The sequence below is a fragment of the Melanotaenia boesemani genome, chromosome 5 (assembly GCF_017639745.1).
Source record: "Melanotaenia boesemani isolate fMelBoe1 chromosome 5, fMelBoe1.pri, whole genome shotgun sequence".
Taxonomy (NCBI): domain Eukaryota; kingdom Metazoa; phylum Chordata; class Actinopteri; order Atheriniformes; family Melanotaeniidae; genus Melanotaenia; species Melanotaenia boesemani.
Window position 1 is genome coordinate 24190439 of NC_055686.1, and position 14188 is coordinate 24204626.

The window sequence follows — 14188 nt, forward strand, 5'->3', positions numbered from 1 at the left end:
GTAGTTAAATGCTGAGGTTCCACAGCTAAGCTTAGATGAAATTATATATAGGCTTGATCGTTTATTCTCAGCATTTTGAAAAGTTGCAGTGGATGGTTGCAATAACAGCCACACCTTTAAATATATTAATCAACAATCACCAAAAATCTGCATTGAATGCAGAACTCATGGGGGCGTGGCCATACCACGTGACTGAATGCGGAACTTATCCTACTGAGAGAAACTGAGACCAGAAGAAAGCGGAGATTTTGAGCGGGGACTGCAGTGGCTGTGTTCCCTTTAGCAAACAACTCTTCACAGACGACTCTGCCATCTGTATCTGTTTAATAACTGGGATCGAGTAAGGACGGAGTAAACGACGGTAAGCTAAGCTTAACGGAAAAGGAGCGCGAAGGAGATATTGGTTTTGGACAGTTTGTGTTAATGCGGCAACTTTTTAACGTAACACTTAACTTTTAAGGAAAAAATGGATTAATTTCTCTACACAGCTAGCTTCCGCTAACAGCTATCAGTTTATTCTGCGGTAAGAGAAGCTAAAGTTAATTTTCAGCAACGTTATTGTGTTAGGCTGCTGTGCTACAAATCGTGTAGTTAAAATGACTATTTCCGAAGTACAACGTTAATTCAGATGTAATGTAACTTTAAAGCCCAGCCAGCATTGGTATGTTGTTAAGCGTCACCCTGAGTTAAATCGCACGCGAACAAACGTGATAACAATGAAAAAAGTCAGTCATTACAAGTTTAACGACTGTTAGAAATAGCTTGGCTGGCTTTTTTAAAATAAGCTCCTGCAGAGAGTATGGAGCCAGTGGATGTTTTCAGTATGTTAACGACTATTTATTTATTTTACGGAATAAGACTAACTTTGTTAACTGTTTACAACTACCAGACAATGACCAGGATTCTTTGTAAATATAAAAGTGCAGGAAGGTCATTTTAACTTAAGTAGAAAGATATACTGGGTACCTGTTGCTACTTTGTACTCTGTGTCATCTGCTTTTTTAATTTGTCGACTGGGGGAGGGCTGGCATTGGCGAGGCATATATATATTTTATTTATTTATTTATATATATATATATATATATAAATATATATATATATATATATATATATATATATATATATATATATATATATATATATATATATATATTAGTTTCTGTTACTTCCCGTAAAAGTAACCTTAGAAGTCAGCGCAGGTGTTAACACATAGGGAAATACTGTAATAGCTACATGAATGATTGCTATCGCTGGTTATTTTCATCAGAGCATTAGTGTGGAGATGTGGCTAGAAGAAATTTATGTTTTATGGTGATCGTTCTTGTTGTATTACAATGTGGATTTCAAAATATAAACGTGCCATATTTATTTTTCTTACTAAATAACTTTATTGTAAAACCCAGGGACATAGTTAACAATAGTGTCAGAAAGTGCAAGAAACTGGGCTTTGGTCAGATGATGTGACAAGTTCTATATGAGCCAACAGATTAGTCAGATTATGTAAAACTTTGCACACCAGGAGGACTCTTGTAATTCCTTTTTAGACATGAAAACAGTGCACATTGTGTGCAAGTGCAGTGGGTCAAATTGTAACAAAGATTTTTCTTTCTAGAGTTAGCTTACAAGGGCATGTAACCCTACTTTTCACATTTTTTCTTTGCTTCCACAAAAGCTTACATATTTTTTATAGTTGACTTAATTTCAGTCAGTCTATTACAATAACTGTGAATGATGGTTATCTCAGAGTGATCATCCTACAGTGGTATATGATGTGACTCTATCACGCATGCCTTATGTATCACACCACTGTTTTCAGAGCATGCACGTTTGAATCCCATAAGTAGTATTCTAATCATAGTGACACATTTAGGTGCTTAAAATGGCACTGATATTTTGTACTGTTAAAGTGGATCATCCTCTGAATTTGCAGTACTCTCAGTGGATGTGACACTGTAAGTTTCCTGTTCCACTGTGTCAGTTTTCACTCCCCAGTCCTTGCGGGCTGTGCCTTCATTGCTACATCTCTAACCTTGGCTAAGCTAGAAGAAGGAAGTGCAAACCACACAGGATTCTTGTGATCATTGCTCTCACAGATGTCAGTTGTTCCCGAAAATAGAAAAAAAAAAAATGTAAAAACAATCATTGAATACCAAGAACAGTGTCAGATTTGGCATAGTGTGTATTTTTGAGTGTGTACATCAGGGATCTCCAACTTTGGTCCTTGTGAGCTACTGTCCTGCAGGTTTTAGATGTCTCCTACTACAACACACCTCTGCACAAGCCTGTTAATGACCCAGTGGTTTGAGTCAGGTGTGTTGCATCAGGGTAGAATCCAAAACCTGCAGGACAGTAGTTCACAAAGACTGGAGTACATTTTCAAATTATACAACCATTGCCTCGCTTTCTCTCTCTGTCTGTTGGTTTGGCATATGTTGTCAGAATAGCTATCCTTGGTTAATGTGCATGCGCAGCACAGGAAACTGCAAATTACCCATAAATTCAGCACCACTGACAGAAATTATTAGTTTAGTGTATTATGTTGCATATTAATTGCACATTGCTCAAGTGCATCTTTTGTATGACTAAACTTGAGGGACAAAGCACTTATAAACTCAGATTAACTTTATAAAACTGTACTTATAATGTTTTTTTTCTGTTCTGAACATGTAATTTGAAATAACTTTTGCTACATGGAATATTAAATATCATTGTAGCCTATCTGTCAAAACAGGACACATAATTATACAGTTTTGACTTAGTAGTCTAAACCGACAGACAAGGCTATGGATGGGCGGTTCCCACCGTCGCCATCTTGGCAACGTCACGCGTGTAGTCATTCCCGGAAAATCCAAAAATGTGCAAAGAGGTGGAGCTAGAGTTATTTTTGACAGAGCTGTAGTGTTGCATATCTAGGCAAGATATTAAAACGTTGGTACGGTTTTTGCATGCAAAATCTTTAAATTTATTATTGTTTTTTAATAAGTTTAATATGTTTTTAAGAAAGAAAAGTAAAAATAAAATCTGTTAAAATCGGAAATTGGATTTGGTTTGAAAAAAGAAATCAAGAGATTTTACTTTTTAAGCCAATATCGCCCAGCCCTAGCAGGGGTACTTATTTCAATGCTGCAGCAGGCCTCCTGTGAGCGTGTTGGGATGGGGGGGGGGGTCTACGGCACCGTTGTTGGTCTTAGAGAAGAATAAGACCATAAGTGTCCAACATGACCTGAAAAAGTTGCTGGATTTGTTGCCACGTTTTTATTTATTTATTTTTAAGAGTTGCTAGAAAGGTAAAGATGTTCGCTAAATATAGCGACAGAGTTGCGTAGTTGGTACCATTAAGCAGCAGTGATGGCAGGTGTACTTCCAGTATTTGCCCAGATTCAACTTAAGAAGCGGCAGAAGTGCGCCGTCTTTAGGTGCGCGTTGCAAAATAGCGGATTGTAATGGGCTCGACACACAGGAGGCGACGTCGCTCCTTATCCGTTCATTTCCTATGGAACTTGCTTTCACGTAGACGTGCACACTGGGGCTTGCGACGTGACACAAGAAAATAGAAACCACCATCGCATGGCACTACAACCAACCAGCGAGGGGTTTTATTGACTGACCAATGAGCTGAGAGCAGTCACAATAATTCCATATCCAAAAGTCTGCTATGACTGTTTACCTGATTTATTTATTTATTTATTTTTTAATAGTTTTTTTTTATCATGAGGACGAAAATTTCTTGAAATATGAAGGGAATGTTTTGTGATCATAAAGTGGAGAATTGTAGTTAGACAGGAAAAGAGAAAAGAAAAAGTGCAGTGGCAATGAAAGCACATAAAAAAAGACTGGTTAAGTGGTGTCTTTTGAACTTGGCACTTACAAGCTCTCAAACCTGCAGCTTTTCATAAAGCACCATTTGGCATGCTTTTGGACTAATAGCATTAGTTGATGCTTTAACTCCTGTAGTAACTGTGTAGCGATTTAGCATACTTTGCATTTTTCCTGTCATTCTTTAAAATGTTTTCCTCTAAAAACTGTATGAGGTGTTATAATGCCATGCTCTTATTGTGGGCATGTAAATTGTTTACATGGTTTTGAAATTATGTGAGTTCCCTCCTTTGCAGAAATCTGTGAAACTGAGCATCTTCATATTATTGTTGCATGAAAGCAATAACACCTAATAGGTTTAATAAATATTTTGTGTCCTAGTGTCTATTGTTTCTTTCATTTTCATGCTGTGATTACATATTTTTACTCTATATTGCATATTTCTTTATGTCCTTATAAAAAATAAATAGATATTCTCCATCTGTGCAAAACCTACCAACAGCAGCTTCAGCTCCTAGCAAATCCTCTTAGACTGTTATGTTGTTTTCCTGTAATTGAAGTCTCTGTCGGGAGTCTGTGGTACTCCTGGCTTGGCTCGTCCGGCACATCTGTGCTAAATACACGCAAACATGAGGTTGTGGATTAAAAAAAAAACCTTAAAAGCTTATTGTGTCAAACTGCTATAACCCTGTTTTACCTTTACCTGTCTCCTTTTCTCGCGATGCTTATCTCTTGATCTAATAATATCCATTTATATCCTATTTCACTCTGCTGCTCCCTGTATTGCTGAATGTGTTTTCTATCATTGTGTTTTAACTGGTTTTGCAGGGCTATTCTGAGGTCATACTGCTGAGATGATAAGGCTGTGATACTGGCCGTTCATCTGTGTCTGTACTGGACAAATTCACGCAACATGGCTGCTGCTAAGAAGAGTAAGTTTTCTTTATTGTATTTATTGTATGTTTGATTAAAATGTCTCTAATGTGTCATATTTAACCATCTGGGGACGATGGACGCGCCGGTGCATCCTAATCACATATCCGATTTAAGATGTCCTAGTAGCAAGACGTAGTCACAAAGTCGCCGTTTCAACTTCTGTCAACAGGGCAGATGTTGTATTATATACCAGTTCTTACATTGTGTTGTTGCACTAAGTAAAACCAGAGTTATATTTAAGAAAAAATATACAACACACTTGTGGGGTGATGGCAAAAAAAGATTCAGAGATATATATATATATTTCTGATATATATATATATATATGTTTAAAACACAGCAGTACACAGAGTACCAGTTTGGTCAATGTCTGGACATATAACAAATCACTTCTTGCTCAAAGCCATATTACTCCATGTAAATCTGTAATTTTAACCAAATGGGAAGTGGTCATAGATTTTAATTTCTCTGTGCTTACATGAGTTTTAGGTTCACTGGACTCTTCCTCTATTTTCAGTGTTTTAGCTGTAGTTTGAGGGTAAAATACAGAATGACAAAATATTTAATTGTGATATACTATGATCGAAGATCCCATATGAACCTTTTTCACCACCTTGGGAAAGATCTTTGGGAAAGTATGTTTATTGGTGCTTTTCCATTAAATGGTATGTGGTTTTTGGTACCACATCAGCTGTGGTTTCAAGCATGCCGAGCTGATGCTATACCGTGATGTTGCAACATTGCAGGCTGTTGATTGGTCGGCGTCTCATGACCTGTGGACATAAACATGTCTCTACAGCTGCACACACACCTTGTTTTATACATTCCTTGTTTTATTAAGTCGTTTGAAAGTCTGTCAGAAAATTTACAATACAAATCACAGTTTTCTGTAAGCAAGAAATAAAAATACATCCGCATGTTTATTAGTTGTGATTTATAGACTTTGTTTCTTCACTGGCAGAACTGAGCTCTGCTGCCCACAGTTGTGATCGCTTCCAGCACATATTCAAATTCTTCTGAGCTAAAAGCCAGTGACAAACTAATTCAGTTCATTAACCACTCTGTGCTCCTCCATACTGCTAACTCGCTTTCATACAAGTGCCTGTTGTAATAAACACACACTGGAAAGTCGTGTGTCTTGTCTGTTTCCTCAGCTTTACCAGCTGTGCTGGGAAACAGCAGATCTTGACCCCCATGAATGAGATTGTCTGTAATGTAAAACGAAGCAGGGGAAAGCCGTACATAGTTGTACTTTACCATACCGGACTTTGTAATGGAAAAGCAACAATCTATCAGTGCTGGTAGCTTTGGCACCGATTATTGCCAAGGTGAGCAAACGTATTTTCTCAGTGTTGCTTGGTTACAGAAGACAAAAAACATACAAACCAATCTACCATCACTAATCAGATTTGTATTGCAGCTTTGATTAAGACTCGTCTTCTCAGTTGTGGAAGTATCTGAAGTTTTTATTTTCTTGATAAGGTCATATCTGGTGCAAAGTGAACCTCCTAGTAAGCTTGTGTGCATATTTTTCATGTGTTTGGCATAGATTGAGAAATCAGGAAAATAAGTCTTTTGGTTAAGTGGTGTCTTATTTTTAACGGAGGATTTATTTAGCCTTTTCTATGTGAATAGAAGTAAGCTCTTAAGCTTTTATAGCTTAGGTTTTACCCGTAAAAGACCAGCATGTCTTTGTGTGGGCCATCAGCTGTTTTATATGCAACTTCATGGTGCATGCAATGTCATTTGTAAATGGTTGCACATGTCACCAACAAAAATGACAGCATTTTAGGCAACTCACCAATAAACATAATCCACTTATTGATATTTTCACAACAGACACTGTCTTTTTCATTGACAGGGGTCCTGACAGCCCAGTTAAGTAAAAACCTTATGCCCCTGGGAATAGTTTCTTAAGCTGTTCTTGTAGCTTTTGCTGCTTTGTTCTTAAAGCCGACTCTTTGGGACCCCAATGGATGTCTGAGATTGGATATTCTGTAAGTTTCTGAGGCATTTTCACTTGAAGTGATCACAGTAGATTTGCACAGCTGAGCAGTTAAAATATTCATGCCACTGTGACAGAAGTTGTCACATTTCTCGAACTGATTGTTTCTCACTGTGAATTAAGCCTGACTCACTGTTAATACAAGTTCTCCTCTCTGTAAACAGTGATGTGGAAAATAAAGTACACACTCCAGTGTAGGGCTGGGTTTAAAAACATCGATTTATCGAGTTGAATTGATTTAAATCAAATAAATTCAATATTGATTAATAAAACTTAGAGATAAATTTTTTATGTCTGCTTTTCTGTTAACGCGACCCTACTCTCGTATGACTTACCAAGGCTCAGCGAGATATTAGCATAGATACACACTGGTTTCCTGTGTTCCCTCAGTCCAAAATCAGCTTCTCTTGCCGAGATCATGTCAAATTCAGATGTTTTCATTCACCAGTGTGGATTACATTCACCTGTAAAGTATTTTCATTGTATTAATGCTCATATTAGCAGCTGATGCTAAATCTGCGGGCGCCGCCACGTTCCACAACAGGAAGAGAGTTCACGTATGTTCTTCAAAATTAATCCGACATGGTCATTTAAAGTCACATTTCCTCTAGCACAGGTTTACATTTCGTCCTTTTATCAAAAAGTAAACAGTCTGATGCTATTTATCTGATTTACATGATGACATTTATTTATTTTCGTCTAATAGCTCTTTGTGTGTGTGTGTTTGGGGGGGGGCGTTGGCCATGTGACCATGTTTGGACATGTGACAGTGATGCAGCGCAACATTGTGGGATGAAACTGAAACTAGAAGCCATGCCAGCTGTGTGGTAATTTTTCAAGGTGTCAAAAGGAGATACTCAAAAAGCAGTACACAATATTGGCAAAGTTGAAGTGATGCGAGCAGGTTGCCGTGCCAAATCAATTAACACCACTATCTTGAACCTTTTGGAACACAAAATATATATCAATATATATATCGACATCGGAAAATATCGGTTATCGGCCATAACAACAATATTAATATCGGTGTCAGCCAAACTTTTCATATCGGCCCATCCCTAGTTGTAAATGAGACAAATATCTTTGCTGTGATCTTGTCTATCAAAAGGCAATTGTTCCAGAGATCTTGTGCTTTGTGTGCTAAGCTGTGCTGCCATGTTATTTTGCGAGTGCTAAAAGGTTTTTCCCAGGCTGTCCTTTAAACAAATCATACTTGTTCAGTCTTTTTTGTAATTGTATTGTCATGAACTTGAACATTTAACAAAGCTCTTCTTTTTTCCAACCAATGAACAGATTGCAGTGTGTCAAGCTCTGCCCTTTTTGGGTTGGATCAGTTAAATTGGTACCCCAACGGAATTGTCCCTAAAAAGTAGGAAGGGTTGGGTTGGATATTAGGATACTCTTCCCAGTTGTGTCCCAAATGCGTCCTGACCTGACTCAACCCACACCCGTTGGTGGAAACGGGGCTTTTGGTATTTACCAGAGAATGTTGGAAACTCAGTGTGATATAATGTCTGGAAGTCAAACATCAAGTAATTTAAACAATTCTCGTGACTGAATACAATTTTTTCCTCAACAAGATTACGTCTTGTATGTGTATATGTATCACTTTGTTTAAATATTGGATATCTTGATCTGGGAGCCTTTATTGGTACCACGCTATGTGTTGAATTTAAATGAAGAAACAAAGTCAGATAAGAAAACTAATTTTCAGATGTTGACCTACTCTGACTCTTGTCATCCCTTTATCTGGATTTGGTTGAGACTTAGACAATTGCCCTGTCTGTGATCACAGGAATAATAAATTATGTTTAAAGTTAGTTAACATTTTGATTTCATTATAAAAGAATTTGATAATATAAAGCTGCTTGCGTTACCTGTTCCTGTAAAGAACATTTAACATTAAACAGTGTTTCTCATTTTCATATTTCATTTCTATGAAGATATTCTGCACATATGGAACATGATGTAACTTCTGAACTCATTATTGTGACCTAGATTGCTGTTAGCAAGGATTTCTAATCTCTAAAATGAGTCTAAGTTTTATAGAACAGAGCCCTCATAGGAGAGGAATGTATCCTTTTATATAACTCATGCACAAGTCAGTACAGATGTGGATGTTTTTACGTTCATGTGTATAATAATATACATGGCAGATTTGAAGGATCACAGAGGTCATCCTTTCTGATAACCATCAGAATGTGTGACTTAACTGTACCTGCATTATAATGAACTCAAACTTAAATACAAGTGTTTTTAAGACTTTGCACGTCTTCTAAGATGTACATGCAGAGACGTGTAAACACATAGCAAAGTGCTTTGTAGAACTTAGCTAAGGTTTTATGCACAGGATAAGTGAAGATCATTTTAAAAATGAAAATCTTCCATCCGCAGCATGTTTGAGGTGAATGGGCCTGAATGTGTGGTTGAGTGCACATTAAAGCAAACATCTAGCTTATTGAATCCAGACAGATTCCTCTTGAATGTTGAGATGAATTAGCCTGTTAAATTAAATTCTTTAAATGTGCAAACGTTCACACCATAGCTGGACAAGTAGTGTCATCAAACAGAGACCCATTGTTATTTTGAGTATTTTATTTCAAACCTGATTAAAGATTTAATATCATAGCTAGACGTGCATGTATATCCACTCTTTATATGCAGTTTTGTGAAGATTTATGAAGGAGATCTCTGTTGGTGGCTAAAATCAAAGCTCAAAGCACAGTTTTAGAATAAATCAAGAATAATAAAAAAGATATGGTGACATGTGATGCCGTCCAGGCAGGGTGCATTTGTGAGAAACTTTGGTTGAGGACAGGCATACCAGTGAGGCTCAAACACACTGACAGCTCCTTTCCATAGAGTCCATGTGGGAAAACAATATTCAAATAAAGGGGGGGTTGTAGTGCTTCTTAAAAGGCAACATCCTATTATTAGTATGGTTCATAAACATTTAAGGGTTTGTTTAGGAATATTATTTGTACTGTTTATCTTTGTCTTTTTGTTTAGCTACTGTACATGTTTTACATTGGAAAATTAAGCTAATGAAAACCCCGGCCCCCTTGGAACAGAAATAAGGACAAATTGTTTATTGTCTCAGTATTATTATTATTGTTTTAGGGAGGAGATGGTTTCCATTCTCTCACACAGAGAATAAATTCCTGAACAGGGGAATAATAAATATCAGTCTCTCAGTGTCACAAAAGAAGACTGAAAAATGTTTAGCTTGAATGCCTGAACTTTGAGATTCCACAGAGTCTGGCATTTATAAATCTGTAAAGTGCAATCTCCTTTCGTCCTAAAATTTACGATAGCTCTGAGTAATTCTGAATTCATCTTTGCCTCATATTGTACAATAAATGTCCAGTTAGATGCCCCCTTGATGGTTCTGATTGATAGGAATCTGGACATTTAACCATCAGAGTAATTAACATTCTGCACTCTTCGTTGTAAAGTTCAAAGACAGCTGATGTTAAATGTGTCTTTTCTCCCTTTAAAAGGAATTGACATGTTTGTTGGTAAACACATTAGATCCTCAGCAGCTAATCCCTCTTTCCGCTTTTACAGGCTGCGCAAAGACGGGAGGCGTGCGCTTCTCGGAGGAACCTCCTACTGCCGGAGCCCCATCACATGTTCATTTCGATGAGAAGTTACATGACTCTGTTGTCATGGTGACTCGAGAGGATGACGGCAACTTCATGGTCAAGGTGGGTTAAATTATGGAGTGGTCTAGCTACAGTCGATTTCATTTTTGTTTTAATTTACTCTGATGTGAACATGATTTATAGCTGATTTTCCCTTTTGTTCCCAGCTCCCCCAGTTTTCATATTTAATTTCTCAATGGTTTGTGTCATAAAAATGATTTCTGGTCTTTATCCACATTCTGTTTGAAATTCAACTCAATTTCTATTTCTTAACCTGTTTCTATTGTCCAAGTTGGAGATTGCAGTCTTTGAGATGGTGATTCACATTACCTATTAAACTTTAGCAATATTTTTTTTAAATGCTGATTTAACAACTTTGTTGAATGCTGCTATTTCCTGAGCTGTATATAGACTGTCAAAGGGCACTATGAGATACTGTCATGTTTTTATTGAGTCACTTGTTTTAAAAGCTTTGGCAGTAGTCAGTGGCAGAGAAGGACTTTCATCTGCAGCTTTTATTTCATTGGGTGGGGTACTAGATATGAAGATGATTTTTCAGATTAGTGGTATTAGCATTTCTGTCCACCCTCTTTCTGCTGCAAATCCATTAAATCAGATCTTCCAAATTAATAGACTTTCCCCTTTTATTTGACTTAAAAGCAAAATGCTCCCACGCCAGCGATGTTATTCTTTGAAGTAGTCCATGTTAACGTCAACAAATGTTTGCCAGAGTGCAGTTGCTCTTATGCAAGTTAGATGTCTCAAAATAAACAAAATGAACAGTGGATGACAGTAAAAACTCCTCTCATGCTGCAGAAGACTGTCAGCTGAAAGTGGCCAGTTTGCATCTTTGTCAAACGGCGGAAAATGTCAGTTAAGTTTGGTTTTACTCAGCTGTTTCTGTAGAAGTGAATAAAGACAATTATGATGATTAATGGAAAATAATTATGATCATCTCAAATCACAATTAGATGATTATGTACAAATATGAACAACTTTATTGATCCCAAATAACATTGTTGTGCCAGAGTACAGGAAAAATATAACAACAAAAGACTCTTGCACATGTTATGGTTATAAACAGACATACAAAGATAAATTATGGTTTGCAAATAAATATTGTAGTTCTTGTTTATGGTAAATTTTTAAAGTTTTTAAGTTTCCCTGCCGCTGAAGTGGGAGGAGTTATAAAGTCTGATAGCTTTGGGTAGGAAAGACCTTCTGTGGTGTTCAGTGGAGCTCCCCGGTGGTCTCAGTGTACGGCTGAAAGCATTCTGACCAGATGTCAGTGTGGCATGCAGGGGGTAAGAGACGTTCATGATACTGAGGAGCTTCCTCAGCATCCTCCTCTCGAACACCTCCGCCACAGACTCCAGTTCATCTCCTAGGACAGATCCAACTCTCCTGATGCGCTTGTTGAGTCTGTTAGTACTGGCTGTCTTCAGCCTGCTCCCCCAGAATATTAAGATAACGCTGGATACCACAGAGTGATAAAACATCTGCAGCAGGGTCCTAGAAATACTGAAAGATCTGAGCCTCCTGAGGAAGAACCATTGACTCTGACCTTTCCTGTAGATGGCATCAGTGTTTATTGTCCAAGTGGACACCCAGGTACTTGTAGCTGTCCACAGTGTCCACTTCGGTACCCCTGATGTTAAGAGTTCAGACAGGTCCTCTGTTTTCTGAAATCCACAACCAACTCCTTTGTCGTTGTGACATTGAGCTGCAGGTGGTTCAATCCAAATTACACAGTTTTTTGGTTGTTTTGTGTCTTTTGTTTCTCTCTCCTTTTTTCTGTCTTTACGCTTTCCATCACTCCTTAGTTCACCCTCTCCTTTTTGTTGTTCCTCCAGTCTAGTCCAGTGATTATGTGTAAATTTGTCAATAAACAAATAAAATAAAATAATAATAATGAATGAATATTTAAGAGTCAAGGGGAGCCTCATATCCAGAAGGCTGCTTTTGGCAAAGCAAATTTTTTCAGCACAACACGGCATTTTGCTGTCATGATGCTGGACAGGAAAGGTTTTTAAAAAAGAAAGGAAAAAAAGGAGCTAATAATTTTTTTTATATGTAACAGCTACAGATACAGCACATTGGTTACAACATGCTGTATTTGTAGCTGTTTGTAAGGCATACAGGCACTATTGCTTTAGTTTCAGGGAGTTTCACTCACTGGAAGAATTTTAATGCACATAATTGCAAGATAGTGATCAGTCTTTCCCCTAACCTTAGATATCTGGCTTCACCATCACATGCTTCCCTGGATAAGAAATGTTCTGTAGGATTTTAATTCAGTCCCTGTGTGCTTCAAGGATGCTACATTTACCAGAAAGTGTGATATAAGTCAAAGTTATTTATAGCAAGTTAAGGATATGCTGAGATGTCAGTAAAAGGTCGCACAAAGGTCAGTAAACCCAAATGAGACTACTATTAATCCAGATTGTACATATTGAGTTAAACACAAATTAAATCAAACATACACTCTTTAATATAATTTTTTTTAGGTTGTTGATATGATGTCTGGATGTAACTCCTAGATTTGACATGCCAGTCCCTTTACTTTCTGAGAAAATGAATAAGTCTTATCTGTGGAAACATCCAGGCAAAGATTAAAGTCTTCTTATCACTGTTAATCTCCCGTGTTGGCTATAAAGGCTCAGAACAGTGATATCAGACCTCTCATCTGGTTCTCTGCTGTCAGCTCCTACCTTGACATTTGAGCCTTTACTTGCATATGACCCACGGCACGGCTGTAGATGGTTGCATCATTTTGTGATTCAGTCCATTATTTTAGATAGATATATTCTCACAAACAATATTTATTTTTCAAGAAGGAAAAAAAATCATGTCACATAAGACACATTACATAGGCCTAAGCATGTGAGAGGGATTATATCTTCCTGACAAATGAAATGGTAATCTTAATCATCAGTGTAACTGACTACTTGTCAGTCCTGTCATCCTTATATATGGACACAATAACCATCATATAAAAGAACTACTCAAAAGTACTCAATACACTGAGTATCCATAATCTCTTTAAAGACTCTGTAGGGTTTTTTTTTTTTTTCTTGAATAAATCAAGGGACCAAAGCCCTGTGATTACATAATGCCAATACTCAAAACAACATATCTGATGAATAAATTGTAAAATGGAGTGTGATAGGTAAGGAAAACCAAAGAACTATAAGGGGGTTAAAGCCCTTTTAACTTTATCTCGCCAGTGTGAAATGAAGTGTGACCTTAAGTGTGATAGAACCACTAAGAAAATCTATTTCCTATATATATTATACTAGTGCATTGTGTTTTGAAAGTATATGTACATATTTTCATAATTAAATTGATATGTGAACATATTTGACATTTTTATATTTGTATACTAACACAGATTATAAAAAAATTTTTGAGCATTTGTCCTTTTTTCTTTTAGTGTCTTAAATTTATTTCTACCAGGATTACACACTCAGCAAAGTGTATTTCTTCTCATTTTTGTTCTATTTAGGCCACCAAACAAATCTTGTTTTTTTGTTGCATTTTGGATAAATGCGGCTCAGATATGACTTTCAGATTAAAGATATTCTTGGATGTTTTCTTCTCCTGCTAGATCACATGAGAAAGTTCTCTTCCCTCAAACTAACCCTCAGCAATTGTTGATATTAATTCACAGCATTGTGTTTGTAGATGAGCTACCAACTCTCACAGTTACAGACTGATCTGTTTGTCTGTTTGTGTGTGTGTGTGTGTGGTTTCTTGAAACATGCTTGACAGTGGAGTGAGTACAGTC

The 14188-nt window shown here is 37.1% G+C and overlaps 1 protein-coding gene across 2 annotated transcripts in view; it reads left to right on the forward strand.

The window, feature by feature from the left end:
• The window catches only part of c5h20orf27 (chromosome 5 C20orf27 homolog), a 38687-nt gene that overhangs the window by 10846 nt on the left and 13653 nt on the right, over positions 1-14188 (forward strand). The window contains exons 1-3 of one of the 2 annotated variants that reach the window (XM_041984979.1): positions 205-361; positions 4645-4748; positions 10325-10464. In XM_041984979.1, the coding sequence (XP_041840913.1) occupies positions 4730-4748; positions 10325-10464 (159 nt within the window). In that variant the 5' untranslated portion in view covers positions 205-361; positions 4645-4729. Of the gene's footprint in view, positions 1-204; positions 362-4644; positions 4749-10324; positions 10465-14188 lie in introns of those variants that run through there. The other variant, XM_041984981.1, reaches the window with a different exon arrangement.